At 38.6% G+C, this 26,170-nt stretch overlaps 1 protein-coding gene across 1 annotated transcript; it reads right to left on the bottom strand.

Annotated features, from left to right (window-relative positions):
- Window positions 1-22,510: 22,510 nt before the first annotated feature.
- On the bottom strand, window positions 22,511-23,880 carry wuho (tRNA (guanine-N(7)-)-methyltransferase non-catalytic subunit wuho). The gene is made up of 2 exons (XM_065238318.1): window positions 23,282-23,880; window positions 22,511-23,213 (listed from the first exon to the last, which is right to left on the bottom strand). Exons 1-2 carry the CDS (start codon window positions 23,830-23,832, stop codon window positions 22,550-22,552), a joined length of 1,215 nt encoding a protein of 404 aa, XP_065094390.1. The 5' UTR covers window positions 23,833-23,880; the 3' UTR covers window positions 22,511-22,549.
- Between the last annotated feature and the right edge of the window lie 2,290 nt (window positions 23,881-26,170).

Raw genomic sequence — 26,170 nt, 5'->3', positions numbered from 1 at the left:
CTTTGTCAGATTGACACTTTGGCTCAACGGCCCACTTAAACCGCCAACTTTGCAGTTCTTTGCAGTCAGATTTCGACTGACTGGAAGTTCGCGGGCTCAAAACGTCGGAAAACGTCCTCCAAGATTCCTCTCTGGAGCCACCATGAAATGTCGCCGCCAAAAGCTACTTTCTTCTCCGGTTAAGGAGAGTCTTTCGCTTTCAGGTCAGACACTGTTTCTCGATTCTAGGAGCTACTTTTTTCCCCGGTTAAGGAGAGAAGTTTTCACTTCTAGGCCGAAAGTTCTTTCGGATTCAAAAAGAGAAGAATCTGGAGTAACCTATGAAACTTAATTTTATTCAACAAAATTGTACAAAGTGATCTTACAGCTACGTGTTGCATTAGCAACTTATAATTATGTAAAACTTTTACTTGGTTCGTCCAGGGTTTTACATATCCCTTTCAATACCGGACTTTTGACCTAATTTTGCCTATTCTATTAGCTAGGATTTCGATCGCCCTTGAAAGGGTAAATTTGTGTTATTTGGATCTTATATACTATGCCCTCTCAGATCTGGGATTTCTCGGGTTATCTTGTAAGTTTATTTCTTTTTGTAACTCAGATCTGATATGGCTCTACAAATAAGAATGAGACATTTGTAACGTTTAAACATTATAATTATATCCTTCGTTAAGGATAAACAGAGAGGGAAAGCTAAACGTAACCTAGATGCGCAAGCATGCCATGCGTGGGCGTGTTCATCCTACTTGAACGCAGAAACGTTCCTAAGTAAATACTGCAGTTAGATTATGTAAAACGAGCTCTCGCTCCTTTTGCCCTACTTTTCATTTCATATTCTTGGCCTTGGTATCAACGTCAGCTAGGGCTATGCAAACGGGATGCAACTGTGAGTATCTTATGGTTTTGGTTTGAAATTAATTGCCTCGCGGTAACAATATCGGAGAACGAGAAGAAAACAAACAGACACTCTCGCATGATCATCGCCTACCTTTACTCGCTGGAAAAAAAGAACAAAGCTGAGGGGATATTTGGTTGGTTCGAATCACGAGTACGTGTGAAATGATGTGAGATGGAGAGACGAAAGATCTTTCGCGATACGAAATGAAAAATTTCTCTCGCTCTACGCTTTCATGAACTTTTTATCATCTCTCGTTCGCGAACTTTTTGTGAGAAGTTCCTTTGGGATTTATCTCTGCAATGAGCTGTGATAGAACTTTTTTTGAAAATGATTTTTCCAACACTGATCACAGTATTGCTAATAATTTATACATCTATATCTTTTCCGGTACCATGGCGTCAACAAAGTAAAAGTGAAAGGAGAGCAGCAAAATGGAGCACATGCGATACGACAATGGAGTGATGCTCGTTAAGGTTAAGAAAATACCCGAAGGCGGACACTGTATATTTTCTGCGCTGGTGTTACAGTTTTTTAACACACAAATATAATGGACTTACATCGAAATGTTGTGGAACACATCAGAAATAACACGGGAGACTTTCGGGAGACTTGCAGTGATTCTGACTGGGGAAATACGAATCGATAGAGAGAAAAAGTACAAGGGATTCCAAAAGAAGCAATAAATGGCCTCAGACGAGTGGCACATGGTGAGAGCTGTCCAATTATTCTTTACAAATTTAATATCAAAATCAAACTAAATGCGTGCCAGGTTTGAAAATAATATTTTCGAACCTGGAAGTGTGCATTTGACACCAATATCCATTTGATAACGGTGATCCATACATGCGGGACTTATTGTGAGTGAAAGTGACCTTGGAATGGGCGTGACTCTCCAGACATTCTGAAATGGGTTGCTGTGCAATAGAGCTATCACCTGCTAGCTCCCGGACTAAAGTTGTTTACAATTACCTTAAACAATAAATTGCAGATGCCTTTCTTCCATATACCACGGTCAGTGGAGGCTAGATTAAACACACACACACACATATTCTTAGCTTGTCCAGGAATGAGATTTGAGCTCGTGACCTTCAGCGTGAAAGGGATTGATGCTAAGTGCAAGGCCAGCCCATCCCAACACAAATTTTAATACATTTAATATTTGCATACACACTACTAAAAAGTCATAAGAAATGTATGTTCCCTGAGACCAACACATGTAAGCGACCCTTTTGACATAAGAATCAATTGAAAGAAACGAGAAAATCAATTCAATCAAACCTTCTCTTCATCGACTTGCTTATGTTTCGGTTTGAGAGCACTTAATTTTACATGAAATGTTTACGTGTAAACATAGTTATTTCTAAGTGTGTAATGCTTATCTGAGTATATCATAATTTGTTTATTCATTGCTTTAGATGATATTTGAGTGTTTTGCGTCATTTGATTGAATAACAGTTATTTTATATTAGAATAGAATTTTATTCTACAACTTCAGTGCAACTTCTAAAATTTAGTGCTTATTTTTTATGAAAATTTCTACAAGTTCCTGTTCCAGAAACTCAATCAAAGAGAAAGTCAAAACATTATTACATTGATCCAATTGAATCATCATTGTCCGTTCGAAGATCAGAGCGCTGTCTTTCCAAGTCACTGCTAACGGTACTGATAAATTTAATTCCAACGTCGTGACATTCCTCTCTGCAGGCCAAATCGCTGTAGAGACAATCAATCGGGATGACTCTCCAGAAGAGTACGTTGATGGAGCGCAAATAGTAATTTCTCAATATAATTACATCGACAAGCTATAAAAGTGACCTCACGGTGAATATTTCCTGTAAAACCATGACGCTCTGATTAGTGCTAGGTTTTTACCACGGATTACTCGGATGAAGATTTCATCTGGCTAAAGTTCCTCAAGTGGTAATTTCCTGCTTTTCTAGCAACTTTCAACAGGTGTTCACTGCCAAATGCGATGCTCGTGTTCGAAAATTGCTTTCACAAAAAGAGGAAGCAAACCTTTTATTTCGCATCTTGCAGCAGCAACCCATAACCCCGCAGCCGGTTGGCCGTGAACTTGGAAAACAATTTTCCATCCATTCAATCCATCGCCGATTGTGTTTCCCTCTGTTACCACTAATGAGAGGAAAACCACCAGATTCGAAAGAACTTCCACTCTTCAAGTGGAACAGAACCTAACCAAACAAACGATTATCTATCTAACAGTATTTGTCTCGGCTAGCGTGTTTTTTTTTCTGTTTCTTGAGGGCAGACACATGCGCGCTCCCCCAACACGGAATAAGCTTCTACAAATATTTCCGGTCACATCTCCATAACACCACACCCAGAGTATCTTTGGAGCCCTTGCTTTGTTCGTTAGCTGCCTTCATGTAGCGGCAGACCATCACCACCAACTGGAGAGACCACCAACGGGAATAAATCAGAGATGATTTAATTGATAAGCAAATAATGAGAAACAAACGAGCATGAAACATAATTTTCCTCTCATTTCCACCTTCATTCCATTTGTGGAACATCGGGCCAAAAATGTGGGCACCGCACCAACAGCTGGGTAAGCGGGCAATGATTGGCGAACAAAAGGTCTGCACAGAACGGGCAGGCTGCCCACCGCGACTAGATTCTTCACGGAAGTAGAATGGATATTTCTCTTTCTTGGTATTTTAACGATTGTGTACGTTCGGAACTGGCCTTCACAAGGGAGCCACGAGCAGACCCAACTGTCTGAAATACGAACTAAAGCTTGTAATGTCCATTGTTGATTTTGAAAACAAATTCAATGACAATGAATATTTGCCGCCATCACACCTTAATCCATATTTCGAAACTAGTTTGGAGATATGACGGCTATGGAAATTTTAAATGTTCGTAAAATTCGAAGATAATATTAGGTGTAAAAAGTTCATTAACTTAAAAGTTCACCTCGTCTTAGAACAATACACAATGAAATTTCAGTGATTTGCCATTTCCTCGACTTGACATATTTTTTTAACAAAATAGAACTACAGTTAAATACTCAATATTATAACAAATAAATACATCAGTAATGCCTAAAGCTTTCTCCTCAATTAACTGAAATCGATGCCCTATTCTCTACTTCTCTTTATTTGATAACGAAATTCCCAATGTCATCTAACCACCACCGACTTTTCTAGACCAAACTAATGGCATCCCAGTTTTTAGTGCGAACCAAATTTCCCCCATAATCATCAATCTAAAAGTAATTAATGTGAAAGTGCGAGTATTAGGCATTCAGTGGCCAACAAAACGAGCGAACAAAAAGAACCACTTCAGAAAAACACAATAATAAGCCCCAATATTAGGCCACTTCCAGCAGCATTTCGTACTGATTAGACAGTCAACAAATGTAAAATTTGCACGTCCACACCAGAAGCCCCCCGATTAAAGAAAATACACAAAGTAAAAAAAAATATTTTATTAGGTCAACAAAAGAACAGTTGCTCATAATCGCTCCCTCAAGTCGTGTGGCGTTTTGCTCAACCACCGAGCTCGTGATGGGGCAGTTGTAGTGTAGCACTTTTGTTTCGGCAATTTTTGGCAGTAATCAATCCCACCAACCAACCACCATGGAAGCGTCTCGTAATGTCGGATGCCCTCTTGGCGAACACAATGCAGGAGCGCAAAATTTTTGTGGTAACACCATCATTCATCCCGGTTGGTAGCAGAGTTCCCACAATTACGGCCCAATTTGACTCCGTGCGCCGCTCAGTCACTACTCTTTCATTTCGATGCCATTGTTGGTAGGTACTTACGCTTCCGTGCGGGGAATTGTTCCCGAGAAATATATGGGACTCCTGTGACCACAAGGCATCTTTTTCTAGCGTGTTGTTACATTTGTTTGGGCGCACATTGCAATGCACGACATCACCGTCACTCACCTGCGTGTGAGATCAGAATGCAAAATAGTGCTGTTAGTGCACCAGTCACCACCACCGTTGATGATGATGATGACGATGTTGAAGAAAATGATGATGTTAATTACCTACTACATCTTTGCCGCATCTTCCTCTTGGCACAGCTTTCCAGTGTTTTTTTTTTTCGCGCAATCTGTTGTAGATAATAGTTGCGGGGAAATTACTTCGCAGGAAGTGGCCGTGGTTTTGTTGCATCTGCTCACCTCTCGGGTGGTTGAAACACTGCTAAATGTTATGATGTGAGCAAGACTCAGATGGGTTGGTACGAATTTGTGTTGACAGCCGTCAGTGAAGCATTCTGCTGATTTACAAATTCAATGGTTAGTGAAAGATAATGCCTAAGGACAGCATCAGTATTCTTTTGAAGACTCGTCACCTGAATAGTGTCGCTAGCTCATTCCGATAGATATACGATACATTTACATAACCCCATAATTTGTCCTTAGGCGCTCGGTTGCTTTGTGGCTTTCGAGTGTCACCATCCGACGTCTTCTCATATATCGATAACGGTTCTTTCGCGCGCTAGCTTTCACCCTATAATAGAGGTGTCGTTTCATTCGAGTCTCGGTGAAATGGAATTGATGCATCTAAAATATACACTAAGAATGCTATTGAAAATATCTTTTCCATATACATACATGCTGGGAACAAGCAACGTTTATGATGCCTTCTGGTTTCAAAGACACCGACGAAGAATACCATCCCACACACCCTCAACATAATCCAATCCAAACCAGCCTGCTTACAATGTGTCGGGAAGCCACCCAACTGGTTCCCGTTGGATGCTTCCTAACCTATCTTTCGCTGGGTGAAAGAATTGATCTCGACTGTCCCACTCAGGCCCCTTTCCCTTATAAAATGGTATAATGCCTTGAACCGGTAGAAAAGACACTGTTGTTGTTCCAACTAATGACGCGCCTCTAAACTGCCACATCAGGAAATGCTCCTACAAACACACAATTGTGTCAACAACAACATCTTTAGCTGGCCGCACACAATACGTTCCACGGACGGGGGCTGTCTATTGAGGAGGCGGCTCAAGATTCGCTGGTGCGATAGACTGATACTATTCAAACCGGCGTGCTGCGGCACAGAGGGAAGAGAAGTGATTTTATCCATAAATTAAACGGACTGGAAGCGCGTTCGGAATTGGCAGACGGAACGAAGAGAGTATAAGTATCTATCTAACGACTGTGTAACGCGGTGACCGGCAGCATGATGACCTTTGAGTTTTGATTTAGGTGCTAATTGTTTACTTGTACCCCGGAAAATGGTGCAACCCACGGATGATCGTGCACAATCCACCTGGACCGGTTAAAACCGACCATTGGCTTGGCTTTTCGTAATTTGAGTTGATTTGTTGATCATTTTTTGATACACATACCTTGTAATAATGTTCGAACTTCAAGCTCAAAAATGAACCAAATTAAACTTGTTTTATACATTATCAGAATTCCTCTATTTTGATTTTGGATGCATCTGACGATTTGAAAAGAAATAATCATTGGAATTTTTTGTAGTGGGTTGAGTAACCTTAAATTTGTAGAACAAATAGGGAAGGAGGGGCATAATGAGCAGGCACGTAGCCATTTTATTTTTCATATTATATTAAAATAATTTATGGACGAGGCTACAGGCCTCTAGCCCCCTCTAAAATGAGACTCGGGCTGTACCTATATAGTGTGCATGAACAATTTATGTTTGCAGCGATTCTGTTAAAGATCATGGGACCATCGAGTTTTTATGAAAGATCAGCCTCGTTTCACTTCCGTAGGAACTAGGGTGTAGACCCAATTTGTAGCCTTCTAAACACAATCCGCACTGTACCCCTCTTTTTCAAGCAGGATTTCATACAAAATAGAATGTTTCTACAACAAATGACTTCTTAATTTATTTACCTTTTAATATGAACCATTGGATTTAACAAAGAGTCACACATTGTTTCTATTTAGATTTTAACTCTTTAATTGTTCAAAATTCAAAATAAATTACTTTTCGTTTTAACCTTATCTGCTGTAATTTTTATGATATAAATCTAAGTGATTTTACATTGTTCCTGCCTTAGAAATAAACCTGCATGTCAGTATAACAATTCACATCAAAACTAAAAACTAAAACTATATCTTATCTATTATAAAGGTAATTAATCGTTGCAATTGAAGATTCCAACGATTTTTCCCTAAAATTATTAATTATTTTGTTGGACATTTCTAGATAGAGCTGGAATTAGGGCATAACAGCTTTTGTAAACAATAGCTTCTCTCGATGATTTTTCGAAAGACATGGCTCTTCCTGGCAAATCAACATTACCATCGAATAGGGGAAGACTTCCCCTACCCGATGGATAAGTTGATTTGTGTAGGGGTGCCTTGAGTTGCTAGAAATCGACGAGAGAAGTCATTGTTTACAAAAGCTGTTACGCCCTAATTCCAGCTCTATCTAGATTTGTTCTAAAGTCTCAACATTCAAAATTCTATGTACTTCGGTAGTACCAACAATCAATACGAAACTGACGATTTCAAATTGGCTCACTACTTGACTACCCTATTGGTCCTAACCAAACGATTAACGTACCCCATTCTAGTCGAAATTCTAGTACTACTCAATGTTTGTTTTGATTCGCTATGAAATTTTGACAGATAAAATGAGGGGTTAGTGAATTTTCCTATGTTTCGAGGGGTGAATCGATTAGCTTGGGACCGAAGAAAGTACCAGAGCTGAGCCAAAAAGTTGAGCACGTTATTTCGGAACCTTCTAGTCTTAGAGTTACCTCTATGGTAGTACTGTACCAGGGAGGCAATTTCAAAATCATCTGCAGAACTTTGTTCTTAATCCTTTGAAGTTCTTTTTTCCTGGTAGTGCAAAATCTAGACCATATTGACACAGTATAAATCAGGACCGGTCTTAAAACTTATTTAAATATTAGAAGTTTATTCTTCAGGCAAAGTATGCATTTTCTGTTTATAAAAGGATACAAACATCTTATATATTTATTACATCAATGTGATCTTTCAACACAACCACTTTCAATAGGATTACAATCTAAATATGTGGACCTCATATCAGCTCTTAATCATGCGAACAGTATAATACAGGTTTTTAAGGAGAGACGAGCTGACGCTGAAGCAAAATTTGCTGAAATTTTTAATGCAACCTCAAAGCTGCATATGTCTATTTTCGAATGCGCAGTTACGACTACATCCACGTGCATCCAAGTAAACAATACGTGCAAATCAATCAGTAGAAACACCAGAGGAATACTATCGAAGAGCAGTTTTCATTCCATGACTCGATGGATTGATCCAAAACATGATGGGACATTTCACAAAAAATGATGACATGCTTCCGGTGTTCCAAATATTGTTGCCTGGTTTTACAGATATTGGAGAGTCATCCCAACTTGACAAACTTAACTGTTATCTCTGTGATTTCACCAGCGTGGTTGCCAGAGTTGCGACCTATCAAAATCACGATCGCCAAACAGTTGATGGTAGTAACGCTTTGTACATTCCTATAAATGTGCTCGTCAAAGCTGACCATCCATCAAGTTGACGAAAGAAGTAAAAAGCAACTGTTGAATGTCGTCTTCTGTTGTTATCCATCACCGATCTGGTCATTCCCGACAATCACGACACTCATCTGTGCTCGTTTTGAAGCAGTTGCTGGTTTGCTTGCTTATTTGAGTGTGTTGGTGAGTGAGCCCAACAGCTTCCGTTTCATGTTGCCTGCTTTGTTTGTAACTCACACAGTCGCACCTGCCGAGACGAACTTGGAATGCGTAGGCATTGTTTTCATTTTCTCCTGTCGCTTCGCTTTTTCTCATCATCGTACTGCAGAATTCTTCACTGTTTTCGTTGTGCTTTTCATGATCAACAGCGAGTGTAACGTTTTGCTTGTGAGCAGCGACCATTACTGGTGATTGTTGTTTGCCATAGCTTTAACTCTCAGAGCGTGACAAAACGATCTGTCAGCGATAGTCGGTTGATGCGAAGACGAGTGTCACGTGAGTGTCATGATATTTTGCATCACTGGTTGGTTGCAGGTAAAGGTGGAATACGAGCTCTGGTGAAGGACATCCATAAATATTAACAAGAATTTTGAGGCATTTGTGCTGCTTGATCAAGGAATCAAAAATATCCCCAAATGAAAAAATGACAAGCGATCAACGAACCGAATAATAACGCTATGTCAGAAGTTGAAAGCAATAATGATATAATCTTCTTTGTACTTTTTCATGACAAGCAGCCCGTGCGACACAACTCATTCGGGGCGGTAGAAGGAAACGAGCAAATTGTTGACAAGCTGCTTCACGAAGTAAAACCGAAGATGATACACGTATGTTAATGGGAATTTTTTTGTTATGTCTTTTCCCGATTCATATCAAGCTGTGTCCTCATCCGTGTATATTGCAACAAAGCAGGCAAGCAATATATCATTATCCTTCTACCACTCGGATCGAGCTTTGTTACAGAGTGAGTTTGTCATGGTAGTCGTAGCAACCGTTTTGTCTGTATCGTTGGTTGCTTTATGTGTTTGGATTCGCTGTGCTTGATAAATGTGACTCGACGTATTTTCCAACAATCAATGTTTTGTTGAAGATTTTGTTGACACTACCGGTCACTACAGCCAGTGTGGAAAGATCTTTCTCCACACTGAAACGAATTAAAACTAATGGGAAACCAGCGACTTTCGGTCTTGGCTATAATATCAATTAACTGCTTAGAGTAAAGCTAGAAGATTACTTTTGTAATAACCAGGTATAATGTCCAGGATATGGCTCTACGTTGTGTTTAATTTGTTTCTCAGATTTTTGGACAGCAGTTTGGAGATCGGCAACTGATTCAAATGAAGTAAAAGAATACATTTCTCATTCACTATTTATTACCTCTTTCAGGCAGCACCCTGATCGGAAGTCAAATTCAAACTTAATCTACTTGCATTAAATATTTGCACTTATATAGCTAACTGGAACAATACAAAATATCACAGAATAACGATCAATTCAAAAACAAAACAAAAATACAGTGATGCTAAAACAAAAACTTAAAAACGTACAGAATGATGAAGGCAACAATATTCGCTGTTCGTGTTTCGTGTGGATCACATTGCTACAACTGCATCGAGGGATGTTTGTTATTTACCGCCTTCATAAATTTAAATGAATTAGGATCCGGTGCCGGTGATTTTACGATTCAACACCATTAAAATCTTAAAATAATTATGTTTATAAAATATGTAACAAATTTTTAACTTTCTTAACAGAATGCAAATCTTGATCATCATTACCAACAGAAAACAATTAAAACTACAAATATTTTCTTGAATTTCATACATTTGTTTAACTTTTCTCATAACTGCGTATTAAAGAGTTTGAAAAATTATTATTTTACATTCTGATGGTTCATTAAAAATTCCGATTAAAGATTAAAACGAATTAAAAAAAAATGATGACACATGATTTTGAACGATTTTGGTTAAGGTAAAAAAAAACAGTGTATCAATCGATGTTCAGTTAGGCGCACATTTTATAAATCATTGAAGTTTTTATGTCATAAAATTAGCTCCCCCCGAAACCAAATGCTGGCTACGGGCCTGAATGAGCATCCTGTAGTTTTCGAATTGTTCTTAGCAAATTAATTGGTAGTAGGTTTAATATCAATATGATATTGAGCCTACTGAACAGTTGAAGGCAAAATAGCAAAAAAAAAATAGATTTTTTGAATCGACGTTCTCCAATTTGTATGAAACTTAGAGTAAATGTTTGTTATGAGAAATGATTAACATAAAATTGTCGTTATTATGATTTTTTTTATTTTCTTTACTTAGGCTAGTTCAACTCAGGTCATTGTTATGAGTGTTTTCTCAATGAGTATGTTTTTTTCATTATCAGTATTGTTATATGTATCCGTGGAAGTATTTGTCACTTTGTAACATATACAGTGTATCTCAAAATTGATCGTACAGCTGTACTTAAATTTTAGAAAAACGACTCTAAAAGCACAAGTTAAAAAGTATGTCTCTGAATTTACGACAGCTGACTCAGCATACATTTATCAATTATTGGCTCATTTTGTTGAGTTTACACAAAGTTAGAGCAATTTAAGAACAACGCCTTTTTTCTTGAAAAACCTTATTTTCTTGAAATATAATGATCTTCTGCAACTTCTTTAATTTTGCTCATTTTTAGTGGTAATAAAGATCATTGATATGCCACTAATTTTACTAAAATTCGTCCACTACGTAAAAAGTTAAAAATCGAGCAATTCACTAAAACAAATCTAACTTCATACAGGCTCTTCCAATAATGACCAAAACTGTAGCAATAAATCAATAAACATCTGTTCAACCACCAGCCACGATTTAAAAAAATATATCTATTCACCATGTTTCAAAAAATTGCCATCTAGGATGTACGATCAAGTTTGAGATACACTGTACATATGTGGATTATATATTCACCAAATGATTATACTTCTAGCTAATCTCTTACTTTAAACTGTGTTCATCAATATTTTACTTATTTTAGAACGTGGTACAAATTCATACCATAACATGTTTAACTTACCACCCTCGTCACTAATACTAAAATGCAATTTCAATTTAAAGGCAAAAAGTTCCTCAAAATAACAGCCCAATGTCTAAATAAGTACTAACAAATATTACCTAGGTCCAGGCATAGCAAATCATTTAGATTCATTTCGTGCATTCATTTACATTCATTTGCCTCTAACTTTTTTCATCAACAGAATTCCGTAAAAATATGTATGAAGCTTTTGTAGGTTTTGATATTAGCAACTACTTTTGTCAATAGCTTAAAGCTGCATCTGCCTGCCTAGGTATTCTCTAATCAGATCAAAGATGATAAAAACCAAATCTACAACCCTAGGCAACGTATCGATGTGATTGTAATTTGACAAGTGACTCTATTTGTGACCTCTCTTAGCTCAGTAAAGGATCAAACAACAGCGACGTGGCTAAAAGATGTGACAAAGGTACTCACCCCTTGGGAAAATGCCGAGCTTATTGCCCTGGACGAAAAAGAGGTCCCTCGTCAGGAAATATTTCACGCAGTCTTCCCACTAAGTGCAGACTTCAGCGATGAGAGGCTTAAGAGACTCATTGAGAGTCAAAATGATGGTTTAAGCACTAATGGCTGGAAAATATTGAATCGCTCCAACGCAAACCTCCATCATACAAAAGGTGCTACTGCTGTATTGAGTCGGAGGTTCAAAAAGGTGGAGCTGGGCATGACGCTCATTCAAGAACCATGGTCCAACAGAGAAAAAATACAAGGAATTGAAATAAACGCATGTAAGTTATACTATGACGAAAAGCAGACTTCACCTAGAACTGCTATTCTGGTTAATAAAACATTGAAATGCGACCCTATTACAGAATTCATCAAACGGGACATCGTCGCAGTCATGGTTGAGGTACCAACCACCAAGGGAAAAACCGAGATTGTAGTTGCTTCGGCTTATTTTCCTGGTGATGCTCCTGAGGTACCTCCTCATGAGATCGCCTCATTAGTCCAATATTGCAGATAATACAACAACTCGTTCATCATTGGCTGTGATGCAAATGCGCATCATACCGTGTCGGGTAGTACGGACATCAACAGTCGAGGTGAGTGCCTTTTGGAATTTCTCTCATCTTATAATATAGACATATGCAACAAAGGAAATGAAACTACTTTTTCAAATGCCATTAGACAGGAAGTTTTAGACTTGGCATTTTGCAACACTGCAATTTCTGACTTACTTACTTACTTACTTAAGGGTCCTGTGCAACACCAGCGGTGAAAAGGGCCAACGTGAAAGACTTCCATCCTGGGCGACTGCTCACTTTTGCCTTGACCTGGGCCCAGGTCAGATTCCTATCGACTTGCTTAATTTCTTTATTGAGGCTCCACCGCCATGAGCCCCTGGGTCTGCCTCTGCTGCGATGTCCCGCCGGATTCCAATCCAGCGCTTGCTTGCAGATTTCGTTTCCGCCCCGTCGAAATGTGTGGCCGACCCACCTCCACTTTCGCTCTCGAATTTCTGTTGCTATCGGCTTCTGATGACATCGACGATGGAGTTCGGCATTCGAGATCCAGTTGTGAGGCCACCAGACACGAATTATATACCGCAGGCATTGGTTGATGGAGACTTGCAGCTTTTGAGTGTTCTCCGCTGATACACACCACGTCTCGCTGGCGTATAACAACACAGATTTCTCGTTCGAGTTGAAAATTCGGATTTTGGTGCGTTGACTTATCTGGTTGGATCTCCATACGTTTCGTAAACTCGCAAAGGCAGCCCTAGCCTTCTAGATTCGTGCACCTATGTCGCTCTTGATCCCGCCGTCCGACGCTATTTGGCTGCCAAGATATTGGAAACTTTCGACCTTCTCCACTGCTTGTCCCGCTACCGTAAAGTTGGAAGGGTTGCATGTGTTGATATCCAACGATTTGGTCTTGTTGACGTTGATGGTGAGACCCGCCGCAGAGGAGCGTTCGGCTAGTTCATTGAGCTTACTCTGCATATCAGAGCGCCGCTGTGCTAGTAGAGCAACATCATCAGCCAAATCGAAGTCGTTGAGATGCTCCATGGTAATAGGCTGCCAAAGCAGCCCACGGTTCGGTACACGGTCAATTGCTCCGTTATGCAGAACTCTGCACGTAAAAGCCTCAAACTGCGCTTCGATGAGGTTGACGATTTTTTCCGGGACTCCCTTGCGTCTCAGGGCGCCCCACAGATTCTCGTTATTGAGACAGTCGAAAGCTTTTTCGTAGTCAATGAATACCAAATAAAGGGACTGCCAAATTCCATTGACCTGCTCCAGGATGATGCGGAGCGTGACAATATGGTCCACACAAGATCTTCCGGCACGAAATCCTGCCTGCTGCCGTCGGAGAGTCGCGTCGATCTTCTTCTGTATCCGATTCAGGATAACTTTGCACAGAACTTTGAGAACAATACACAGTAACATGATGCCTCGCCAATTGTCGCACAGAGTCAGATCCCCCTTCTTTGGGACCTTCACTAAGATGCCCTGCATCCAGCCGGCCGGAAAAGTCGCGGTGTCCCAGATATTACAGATGCAACATTTGTGCGGATAGCATGGGGTCAGCTTTGAGCATCTCTGCTGATACGCGATCGACCCCTGGAGCCTTGTTGGATTTCATGCTTCGGATAGCTGCTTCAATCTCCTGCAGTGATGGGGCCTCGGAATTTACGCGAGTGATGCGCCGCCGAAACTTGAAGAAGTTGTTCGAAGTGCTCAAACCAGCGTTTCAGCTGGTCAGTGAGGTCGGTAAGCAATTGTCCAGTCGTGTCCTTCACTGGCATCCTCGGGATCATCCTTGCTCCACTCAGGCGTCGTGAGATATCTTAGAGGAGGCGTATATCGCCATTGTTGGCGGCTTCACGCCGCTTCACGCAGAAAACAAGTAGACCCAATCTTGATACCCGATCCAGGTTGGAACTGAATAATAAACGAATTCGCTATAAGTTGAGAGCACGCAATAAGCTAATATGCGATAAGCAAAGCTTGACATGCGAAGAATCAGAATATACATTACTGATGCATAAAGCATGGCCTATTTCAGTTTTGATTTAACGGATTTGAAAACGATTTTCACTCATACTAGCTTATATTTTAGAAAACAAATACGAAACGAATTATTCGTTGCGGTTTCGAAGGAATTCTCGAACTTTTTCCTAAATACGACGCATCAAGCGGCGATTTTATCGCACCAATTTTTCATCTGAGCTGCCGTTTTGATGACTGTACCTTTTACCTTCAGTTTCCTCTTCATAATTGCCCAGTAGTTTTCAATGGGCCTGAACTGGGGACAATTGAGCAAATTGAGGGTTTTCGGAACAAACTGGACTTCGTTGTTATTGTAACTTTGTTGTACTTCCCGGCTGTAGGCCAAAATGTCATCGGATCATCATTCGGTTTTGTAAACCTTCGAGCAGTGATGGAAAAGTTCGCGAAAAATCACTATGAATCACGAACTTTTCCCATGGTGAACTTCGATAAATATCGCGAACTTTTCCAACACTGCCTCCGAGTTCATCATTTTCTCAGTGACGAAAACATTTGTCTTCTAACCGCAGCTGCAAATTCCCTGCCAGATCATATATTTGCGTGAGAATTTATCCGCAAAAACAAATTTGAATCTGCCACCTGGGGACACCTCGTCGAGCCTTCGCCTTGTAAAAATTTGGTCCTGAAAGCTGTTCGAAATCGTCCTTTACACAGGTTTCATCATCCATAAGTATGCACCTACCGGACTTGGTCAGCAGGTTGTCATACAGCTTTCGAGCACGGGTTCAAGCTACGGTATTCTGATTGAGTAATGGATTTCGTTGCCTACTGGCGCGGTATGATTGGAAACCTTAATGGTAGCGAATTCGCTGCACTGTACTACGGACTATTACCTTCATAACTCGGTATCAGGATCCTAATTATCAAGTTAGGTAGAATTGACTGCATTCAAAATTTAAAAAATATGCATTGTACCTATCCTCTAAAATCAGGCAAATAAATATGTTTTCAGAAATAAATCACAGTTTCAATGAAATAAACAGTTAACTGCTATCTTGACATTGAGATCTGCAATCGAATCACTTATTTATAAGACGGTGTTTCCTGTAGAGTCAATTTTTCCATCACACCTCGCAATTTCAAGTGCACAGAACTCTAGATCTACGAGGTTTATAGGTACATCTGCAAATTTCAGACATTGCTTGCTTCTCCGCAGCAAACAACAAGTAGGGCCTTATTACGGGTGTCACTACACGGTGATAAGGAAGTGATACTCAGAATAAGAGCCGTGATTGCCATACAAATCAAATGGGAATCACTTCACCGTGATGGCAAGTGACAAGTGTTCACCGTGAAATGACATCCCTAATAAGCCCCGTAGTTGCATTCACAGAAACCTTAATATTTTTACATGTGAAATTTGCAAAGTGCAACACATTCCCTACTTTTTTATTGAAAAGCTTTTGCTCAATTTGTATTTTGTTCGGTTTTCTAGGCGCCATTTTGCTCTCATTTAACGATGATCAGTTTTTAGGTTTTAGAAATCTTGTTGTTGACATGACAACATAAAAAGAATTGTGTTATAATAGTGACTAGTAGTGATTAAAAAAGAAAGCAATAAGCTATCTCGTTTCATGCACTTTATTCGAGCGAACGAATTTACATCGATTTATCAGCAAAAAATGGAAACTGTTGACCGATATTACTTCCATTTTGAAGAAAAGTTTACAATTGATAACTAAAACTTTTAAATTGTTTATTAAAATAATAAGCTTATGTTAACACCTATGTTGCAGTAGGATTTCGTCTGCAGGTCGATTTTTTTTTAGATATGATTAAAAATGCGACCGATGGCTGATTTTTTGGACAAGATAAAAGACACATATGCCATTCCGTTCTCGCAAGGTTCCATTTTTATGCAACTGAAAAACGAGAAGTATCTCCATGTCTGCCAAAACCGAAGCAATACTATAATTGCTTTAAAGCTTTTTTATGTTTACTTCTTTAATGTTTCATCCAAATCAAATAGAATCGATTCCGATTTTAAATTTTTCAACTTAAACGTACCCTACAAATATAAGAACGAAATACATAAATATAATCCAGAGTGCTCGTTGATAGCTGCGATCACATAATCACATTACGGTACATTCAACCTCATCCGACAAAGCCCTATTAGTCAATTATTGTGTATGATCGCAAATGTTCGCGTGTGAAACCACATATAGGCCGAGTGTGGTTAATGCTGATACATTTTTTCCCATTTCGATTCCGTTGCCCTTGGGGAGTAAGGCACTAGCCTCACGATCACGTCGCAGCGTGTGGTGCTGTGCTACCCGTCATGGCGTAGCATAACCAACCAGCTAGCTAGGATTGGTAATCCGCCAAATGCCGACAGCTGATAGATCTCTGCTGCTTTTTCTCCAACAACGGTTAGAGGGAATTTAAACTCTATCTGTAGGCAATCAATTAGTTTTGTAGTTTTGCAGTCAGGATAGCGATCGAATTTAAATTGAAACTGTACCATGCTTGTGGTTAAGTCCTCATTCAAATACATGTGTGGCACGGAATATCATGCAGAAACACACAGTACAAAATCAGAATATTACTTATGAAGTAAAAATCCATGTATGTAAACTTGTATTTCTTTCCACGTAATATATTTCATGAAATGTCTCATAACTGTGCATGGCATAGAATGTAAACTTGGGTCACAGACAAACAGAGGAAACTATTTGAATAAGCTTTTCTTGGAAACATTGTACCTCAAAAAATAGGACCTAAGTAACGACATCTCTCGAGCTCCTCGTGGAAAACAATGTTGTTCGTTAAATCGCAAACAATGTTGCAGGCAAGTTATACATAATATATAGAAATGTCAAAATCATCCCATGCAAACTTCACAGAAATGACAATATTCAAATCAATCGTTAAATGCGTGTACGATTATCCAGAATGAAGTGTTACATCTGTTTGTCTGTGCTTGGGTGATTTATAACGCTCCATATGCATTATATTTAACAGAAAATCAAACTACTTTTTCGAACTGTGCACGACAACCTAAAGTAATACTGGCGCAGTATTATCATTGGGGAATGCATCAAAGAAATGCGCAACGATTGCATTCACACATAAAAAATGTATGCCATATGATTGATAACCAAGTTCAAGTTCAAGTTAATCCAGTTTAGCGGTCGCCGCCGCAGTGATCCACGCTTGGTAGCTTTAGCCCGCTACTAAACCTGCTGATGTGAATCGGTAGGTATCCACTGCCACTTGCATTTTGTTTTGATTGCGGTTCGCTCTTTCCATAAGAAAATCTACGGTAGGAGCAAAAAGATGCGGTGGAAAGCTTGAAAAACTGTCGGTAATATTTCTTCTCGTTGTAGGTACCTACCTACATATAGACGACTATCTTCCCCAAGGGGTGGAGGGGGAGGTGGGGGCATTTCTTGTTGTTGTTCCATGCGAATTGCGTTGATGGGTCAGAGCGGGCGCAGATGAGTCCAACATTGCACCCCAAGTCGAGTGTGTGAACATTTTTACCGCTACAATGGACATGAATGCGTAGTGCAATGACGAACCCGCTGACTGAGGAGGAAATGTATCGTACAGCTGTTTTATTTATTAGACGCGAGTTTTATTTTATGCAACATTATGTAGATTATGTTCTTTTGCATAACAGTTGTATTCTCTTGTTTAATCGCGGTACAAGGGTATAACTAGTAGAATAGTAGGTCAGATATGGCCTACACATATTACCTACACAGAAAAAAAAATTACTTATGATCCATGTATGTAAACTTGTATTTTTCTTTCCATGCAAACAAGAAACTTTCAAGAAACGTTGCCTACAAAATTGTAGAATTTCATGGAATATTTTATATATTACATTAGATTAACTTTAAATGATATATAATGTAAAATTGGTTGATTACGTACGTTTTATTTAGCTGTATTTCTCGTCTTTTGTGGTTTAATGTGACAATATTGACGCTCATGTATGTCTGTCTCAAAGCACCGAAATTTACATGAGTTTTTCGTAGTGTGTACCATCATGAAGGCAAGAAAGCAATTTTTTTAATCGATATGATATCAACACTGCGACATGTCGCGTTCATTCTGCCGGCCGCCTAAATGTTTCTCCAACGTCCGTACATTTTTGCTACTTTATACCCTATAGGGGCACGCAATAAGCTTTGACTCTGACGCAGGCAAGAGATGTAATTCAATTAATTCCTTTAACTACTGCTTAAAGCACTGTAGTGCTTCAGATACATACTTCAGTATGATATTTTTTTTAAATTGCATCAATTAAAGCCAAAATTCCGTAAGAGTTCTTTGCGCACCACTCTAAAAATGAACTCGTCATTTGTTTCAAAACTGTTTATCTCGGATTCTATTTTTCCATTTTCTATAATTTTTACCATTCGAAAAACTACTCTCTCAATTTTTAATTATTTTGTTGATTATGCTACCTGTTATTGTCGTTAAATCGTAAATCCAATTTTTTTTATCAAACAGATTTCAGCGGTTAGTTCTCTTTCAGTAGTGCAATTAAAAATTTGGTAATGGACTATTCTATTACACATTTTTATAAGCTTCCCCAAGCTAAAATATGAAAGGGGAAATCAATCACTTGCTAAACTTCCAAGAGCGGCTTGTTTACCGATTGGACATAGATTGAAAAACCAAAAATTAAATTAATATTCGTATCTACCGCCATTTAACATGGCCAATTGTGGGTGTGTATAGTAGAACAATATTACATAAAGAAAATCATGAAATCTTCACTATTTTACTTTTTACCATTTGAGACCTGTTTACAAATAATCCACCGAGGGATAACGAACAAATTTTTGTATTGTATTTTTTTACCAAGAAATTATACAAGGCAGCATCACAAAGAAAATCCCTGAGCTCTCCGAAAACCGGTGGCCGCCATCTTTGATTCCAAATGACATTGGACATCGATTTTCGGCACCTTCGCATCGTCCCCGTTCTGATAATACCCATATTGTAGGGTATTTGAGACTTTTCCTGAGCCCGATGCAACATGGACTCCTGAATGGCCTCGTTAATTTAATTTTCGGTTAATATAAAATAACAATTGATTACTGCCTGCATATATTATAATCCGGATGCCATCCCTATCGGCAACCAGATACTATATTTTGATGCCTGACGACGAGACACGTGACAAGTCATTCATTACAAGTCTTTGCTTCAAATTAAATGAACGTATGAACTTGACGAACGAAACAAGCGATATATTATATTTGATAGGAAGAATGTTAATCGTGATTCCTGTCGACTCGATAACAAGAAATTCTTTTTTTTTTTTTTTGTTTCGAAAATGCAGACCCTGATATAAACCATTGAACCTCGAATGAACCGGCAATAATCAGTCCCATCCCTAGACGTAGATTTAAGTGATATTTGTATTGTGTTTTCTACGAATATTTAGACTTCCTCGACGAAATTTGGAAGCTGCCACAATCTTCTATGGCTTTTAGATCTCTTACCATTACAGCTTTTCCTTGACGTTTTCGCGCGCAAACGAATTCATCAGCTGGTTTTTTTTATGTAAACATGATCAGCTGGAAGCTTGAGAACAAAGGGGTCAAATGTTAACATCCGAAGAAGTGTAATTGAAGTCTAACTGGAGATAAAATTCGCAATAATGCTTCTAAAAAGATTCATCGGCTCCGTAAAGCTCCCGCCATAGAGCCATTTAAAATAAACAAATTTAAAAAAAAAAGTGTAGTATAATGTAAGGTAGACATACAACCTACTAGTATTACAAAAACTCATTACGGACTTGATCGGATTTCTCTAGTCGGTGATCTACCGTATATGTGCCCTTTCTTTTAAAGAGTGTGACTAATAAAATCACTATACTCAAATTTCATTTTCATTTCATTTTCATTTTGCAGCGTTTGGTGGGGCAATGGGAGCGCAAGTCAATCCAAAGCCGAGGATAAAGGAAGGGTAATGGCTGAATAGTCTATGCGGACCACTTGAACGCCATGGGAAAAGGAAGGGATTGAAAAGGTCGGTTGTTGGGGGGTTTTGAGGAAATGACACATAGTAGGGTAGATGTACCAGTTATGGTTATACGTTCCTATTATGGTGTGTTCCAATTATGGCCTATGGGAATTCCATAGGCCATAATTGGAACACACCATAATAGAAACGTATGGCCATAACTGGTACACTCACCCTAGTATAATTCCCTTGCAAACCCAAATAAATCTATCTGCGTAAAAATAAATAAAATAAGAGTGATTTGCGGCAAAATCCGCCAGTATCGCACCCAACGTCAGTGCCTATACGTAAGCGTACTACAACGCGGCTTTCAAATAAAGGAGTAACAAGTGTGATACTGACACTTCAGACTAGAACTTTGGTTCTCTTATGCAGTGGTTCATCAGAGAGGGGAAGCTCAGTAATCCTCATCGCATGCTATTCTGTCACGGCATGTGCCAACGATGCCGGACCTAAACCAACCGTCTCCAACGCACCACTATGAAGCATCAGATTAGGCCCGCCCACCAACGTCCTGGTTAAAAACTAGCCAAAATCACTATACTCAAATTTGGATGAAAATAACGATGCCAGTTAAACATTACATTGACGAGTTTTGCAGACAACCTGGACCAGATGCAGATCCGCCGGTGGACAATTATACCTAGCTAAAGTTGCCCCATGATCCACAGTAACACATCATACTCTAAATAATGTTAGTTCGTAAGCTACATTGAATTTCTCTTGAGCTGTGTCTGTTTTTAACGATTTATTGATTTATATTTGGCTTATTTTTAAGAGGTCTTCAATTAATTTAAAAATATCAAGTTCAGCACTGGGACCTTTCATTGCTTCATAAGTCCAAAGCAAACCTCACACACCAAAGGTTGAAAGTATGTTCCAGCAAAACGAATTGCATCATGTCCATCAAAATCTACACGGCCAATGAGATCAACCAAAATGTTAGTTCAGTTTACTCATAAATCGAAAAAAAAGTGCAGGAACTAAGCGATGAGTAAATTTGCCTTATGTTTTTCCAGGAAAAAAAATCCCAAATATGAGAAAAGTAAAGATTGGATTCTTGGTACTATACCTAGACTGAGTAAAATTTTCGTCAATTCTCCTCATTTTGTAGTTTTCCACTAGCCAGATTTTTGAGAAAACAACTCTGCACACGTCAATCAGTGCCGAATGTTTTAGCTGTGCCGAAGTATGCCAATGTTTGTGATTGTGCTAAAAAAAGAAGCTTGATGTTTCAAGATTCGGACCGTTCATCCCCAACAAAACAAGATTTCTACACACAACATAAAATGACGGCATTTTTTTAGCACTAACTTAGTGAATCGGACGGAGTATGACATTCTGTATGTCCTATTCTAGTTGTATATCCCATGTAACTACTGTCTCGAGTAAAGTCACAGAAGGTTTTTCATTGTTTTAAGATGCTAACATGTGTTTTTGAAAAAGATGCTAGAACAAAAGATGTATCACAGACAAACAGACATAACACTCTCAAGTTGTTTATCGAATAAGCATTTAACGGTCAATTTAAAAGTATCGTAGTTGGTAGTACCGCCACCTGTGGCGCGCATAGCCATTTTCCTTGCGTTTGACGTTTACACACTACCGCCATCTGTTCAGCGTACTACCCACCACAGTGTGCTCAACAGATGGCGCTAATGTTTCAGCGACGATGTTTTACAGTGAGAAATATTCAATGTGTTATGTCTGTTTGTCTGTGGATGTATCGTAATTCATGTAATACTGTAATCGTAATTCATAAAAAAAAAGTTTTTAGTCAAAATCAATAGTATTTTAATTGGTTTTCAATAGTTGCTCAGTTGAATTTTTATACATGTGTAAGCGAGAATAATGACCAAACAGAGAAGCTTAAATAAGTACTGATAAGTATTTAATGGTAGATTGACAAACATGAGACGGACCGAAAAGTTGTGGATCACCTGTGTTACCATGAGAAGTTCACAGCCAACAACAGACCAAAGTGTTACTGGAATACTTATCAGTATAAGAAAGTGAACGGGGAAGTCATCGTAGCGCATTCATTGCACAAGTATGTTCCTTATTTTTATTTTTTAACTTCTGTATTATAAAAAAATGAGGTACAACTTTCCCATTTCTACTTCAGTTTACATCCTACCTCCATTCGCCTTCGCTTGCGTTCTTGATAATCCTTGATGTTATCGAACTTCTTCTTGAACAGAAAAGATACCGAATCTACATAAGGCAGGCAATCGGATTCAGTATTACTGGTAAATGCGTCTATCATAGAACTTGAACTCTGTTCACTGAATTTGCAATTTTCCTTATCAAATTGATACACTCGTAAAGAAACCTTTTCAGTGCTCTTTGCAATGACCAATGTTAACAAATTGAATTTTTCATCAAATGCAAAGCTCGAAAATACTTCATCCTGTTTCAAGTTCAACGTTTGAATCGAATCACATTTCAAATTTTCCGCGTTCAGCTTCATGATTGCTATCTTAGTCGGTTCATAGCAAAGAATGGCAGCAATTACACTTCCGTCGTTAACCGATTTCGTCACGATGCGATTTCCGGGCTGATCCAACTCTGTTTTCGCCAGCTCTTTCCCATTCATATAATCCCAAAATCGCAATGTTTTGTCCCCCGACAATGACAGCAGATACGATTTCTCCCCTTTCATCAGAAAAGTCAACTGCGACACGAACTCCCCATGACCAAGACAAAACGTCTCGATCGTGTGGCACTCCGGATGGTTGGTAACACGGATCTTCTCGTCTCGATCGCATGTGATGATCAATCTAAAAAATCAAGAATATATATATTTACACATTGATCACTTTCCAACCCGGAAGCGGCTGCTACTTACTTCTCATCATCGGTGACAGCGACATCCAACACCTGACTCATGTGGCCCAACAGCCATCGACCCGGCTTCTTGCAGTCGTCACAGTCGTAACGGTAACAATCACCGCCCTTGTCACAAACGATCAAAAAACCTCCGCTTGCAGCGAAGCACATGCAGCTGGAAGCTCTCGATACCAACCTTCGCGAAAGGAACTTCAGATTCCCACCTGCACCATTAGTATCAATCTCGAACAGATACAACGACTTGTCACTGGTTGCCACCGCTAAGAGCGACTTTGTCTCGTGTACCTCCAAGGCAACAATTTGTACCTTTTCCGCTTGGTTTCCATTCGACTGTTGTTGTTCCGGCTGATTCTCTGAGCTCTTCTGTTTGGCATCATCATCATCCTCATCGCTATCACTGTCGGCGTCGAAATACTTTCGTGGACGACATTTTTCCAGCGGTAGATCAGGTTTAATTTCGTAAGACCAGCAGCTATCACCGTCCAAAAATAGCAGTTTTCTGTTGAATGCTGTTATAACAAATTGCTTGTACACTTTTATAAACGACATGTTTTCCACGCAGCTTGTTTGAGAGGTTTTAAAGATTACAATGTGGTCCGAGCGAGCGGATTGTTTTGTTTTGAATTTGCGCGATGGTACTCGTTGTCATTTTTTCACCTTTACACTGGAAGAAAAAGCTTACTGAAAAACGGGGGAGTGGTGAGAAAGAATAGAACGTGTTGTTTATTTACACACTGAAAACTAATTGAACTTTTCTCATTTTGCTTAATATTTAATCAATTTGACATTAAACTCAGTTAATTCGGGACCTTCTAGAGTTACCTCTATGGTACAACGGTTTAATCACATCGAATGATTAAACATTAATTATTTCTTGCTTAAAAAATAAATCATCTGATATTAAACCCAGCCTATAATCATGGTTGATTAAATCAAAAGTTATCTTGTGTGAATAAATGTTAATCATTTTTCATTCTGTGTTAATCAGTTTTGATTGAAATTTAATCTTTTTTGATTGAATTTTTATCATTTTTGATTATATACCGTTCCGATTCAAATTTCGGACGATTCAAATTTCGGACACTTTCATTTTTAATTAAATATTACATCCAGTTAGAAACAAAGTAATGATGTTAGATAATCGTGGAGGGCACTAGTCAAAAAAATTTAAAATTTACAAGACATGTGGATCATATTCGACCGAGATAATCAACTTTTAAAAGTGTCCGAAATTCGAGTTTAAGTGTCCGAAATTTGAATCGGCACGGTATTAATATTCTGAAAGAATAATATTTAAAACTGAAAAGAGAATTTTTTATCACAACCCGCATAAACGCAAATCATAAGTTGACCTCACCGGAAATGGTTAAAATTATTTATAATCCCTGCTAAACTTTAACTTAAATGGTTATGGAACTTAACATGAACGTTTGTGTGATAAAGTTTTAACCTCATGTATTGTTTTTTTTTTTTTAAATTAACCTTATAAATAATGGGTTGCTAAGAACCATTAACATTCAAAATACTTGTTTTCTCCATAAATTTTCGGAACTATATTAGAACCTTTTTACTGATTGTTTGAGAATTTTAATGGTTATGGTTATGGACAGTAAGGTCTATGGATGGTTTTGTAACATCGATCAACTTTATGTGGAATATATCGTGAATAGGTTGCCTATAAATTTATGATTACTACTCGCGATATATTCCACATACACATAAATAAAATCCATTGGGAAAATTACTATATTGATGGTTTAAATTTAATACCCCCACCAATATATATGTGCAGAAACGAAATTCATTTAATTTTACTATTTTTTTTCTATCAAAACTATACTATCATAGAGGTAACTCTAAGACTAGAAGGTCCCGAAGAAACGTGCTCAACTTTTTGGCTCAGCTCTGGTACTCTCTTCGGTCCCAAGCTAATCGATGCACCCCTCGAAACATAAGAAAATCCACGAACCCCTCATTTTATCTGTCAAACTTTCATAGAAAATCAAAACAAACATATGGTAGTACTAGAATTTCAACTAGAATGGGATACGTTAAACGATTTGCTTGGGACCAATACACGGATAGAAATCTCCTTATACCTTTTGGCAAATTTCTATTGCTGATTATTCATAAAATGTATAAGTCAACTTATAAGCAGACGCCTTGCAAAAAGTTAATGAAGATCATATGTCAAATGAAATGTGTAAGTGGTCACACATACCTTTTATGCATTCATATACGACCTATGTGGTTTGTCTTATGGAATGTAGAAGGCTGATGTTTTGGCAAAAATGTATAAGTGAAACACATGAATAAAATAATTGATTTTCGTTTCGTGTAGGCTAGTCAAGTAGTGAGCCAATTTAAAATCGTTAGTTTCCACCGGTTGCTTTTACTGTAGGACTTAAACCGTACCTAGTAATAAACCCTCCCTCCTGTGACCTTTGTGGCGACGCAGCGGTAAAAACGGTCCCCAAAATAACAAAGGTCATTGTAATATTCCTTCCTCAATCCCACCGGACTGCCAGGACTATTGGAGGTGAAAACCTAGCAAGGGAGAGTAATCACAGTAGCCTGGAAATAAATATATCAGAATAGATTCAAAGTGTTTTTATGTTACTTCATACGCGAAGTTTGCGATTTTCAAAGTTGGTTGGACATGCTATCTAACATGAAGCTTTAGTGTGATAATTTATGTTATGGTGGATAGTTCCGTTAGAGTACGGCAGTATGAAAATTGAATAGAAGTTCAAAATGAGCGAAGGGCTCCATGGTAAAAGTATGGACGTCTGTCAAAAGTTGTTCCAATCGAACCGTCAAAATGCACCGCTTAGCTCAATTCAGGCATAACATTTGATAACGGCACAAAAGCATTTGTAAACAAACA

The sequence above is a fragment of the Ochlerotatus camptorhynchus genome, unplaced genomic scaffold (genome assembly GCF_037179485.1).
Source record: "Ochlerotatus camptorhynchus isolate MF236.1 unplaced genomic scaffold, CSIRO-AGI_Acam_v1.1 ptg000045l, whole genome shotgun sequence".
NCBI classification, from domain to species: domain Eukaryota; kingdom Metazoa; phylum Arthropoda; class Insecta; order Diptera; family Culicidae; genus Ochlerotatus; species Ochlerotatus camptorhynchus.
Note: the sequence above shows the minus strand (reverse complement) of the source record. Positions and strands in the feature narration are given on the sequence as shown.

Bases quoted from the DNA above. Each gene is read 5' to 3' on its own strand.
- wuho (XM_065238318.1), bottom strand. From the start codon at position 23,832: ATGTCGTTTATAAAAGTGTACAAGCAATTTGTTATAACAGCATTCAAC. The intron at 23,214-23,281 runs GTAAGTAGCAGC...TTGATTTTTTAG, and splicing joins GCTGTCACCGATGATGAGAA to ATTGATCATCACATGCGATC.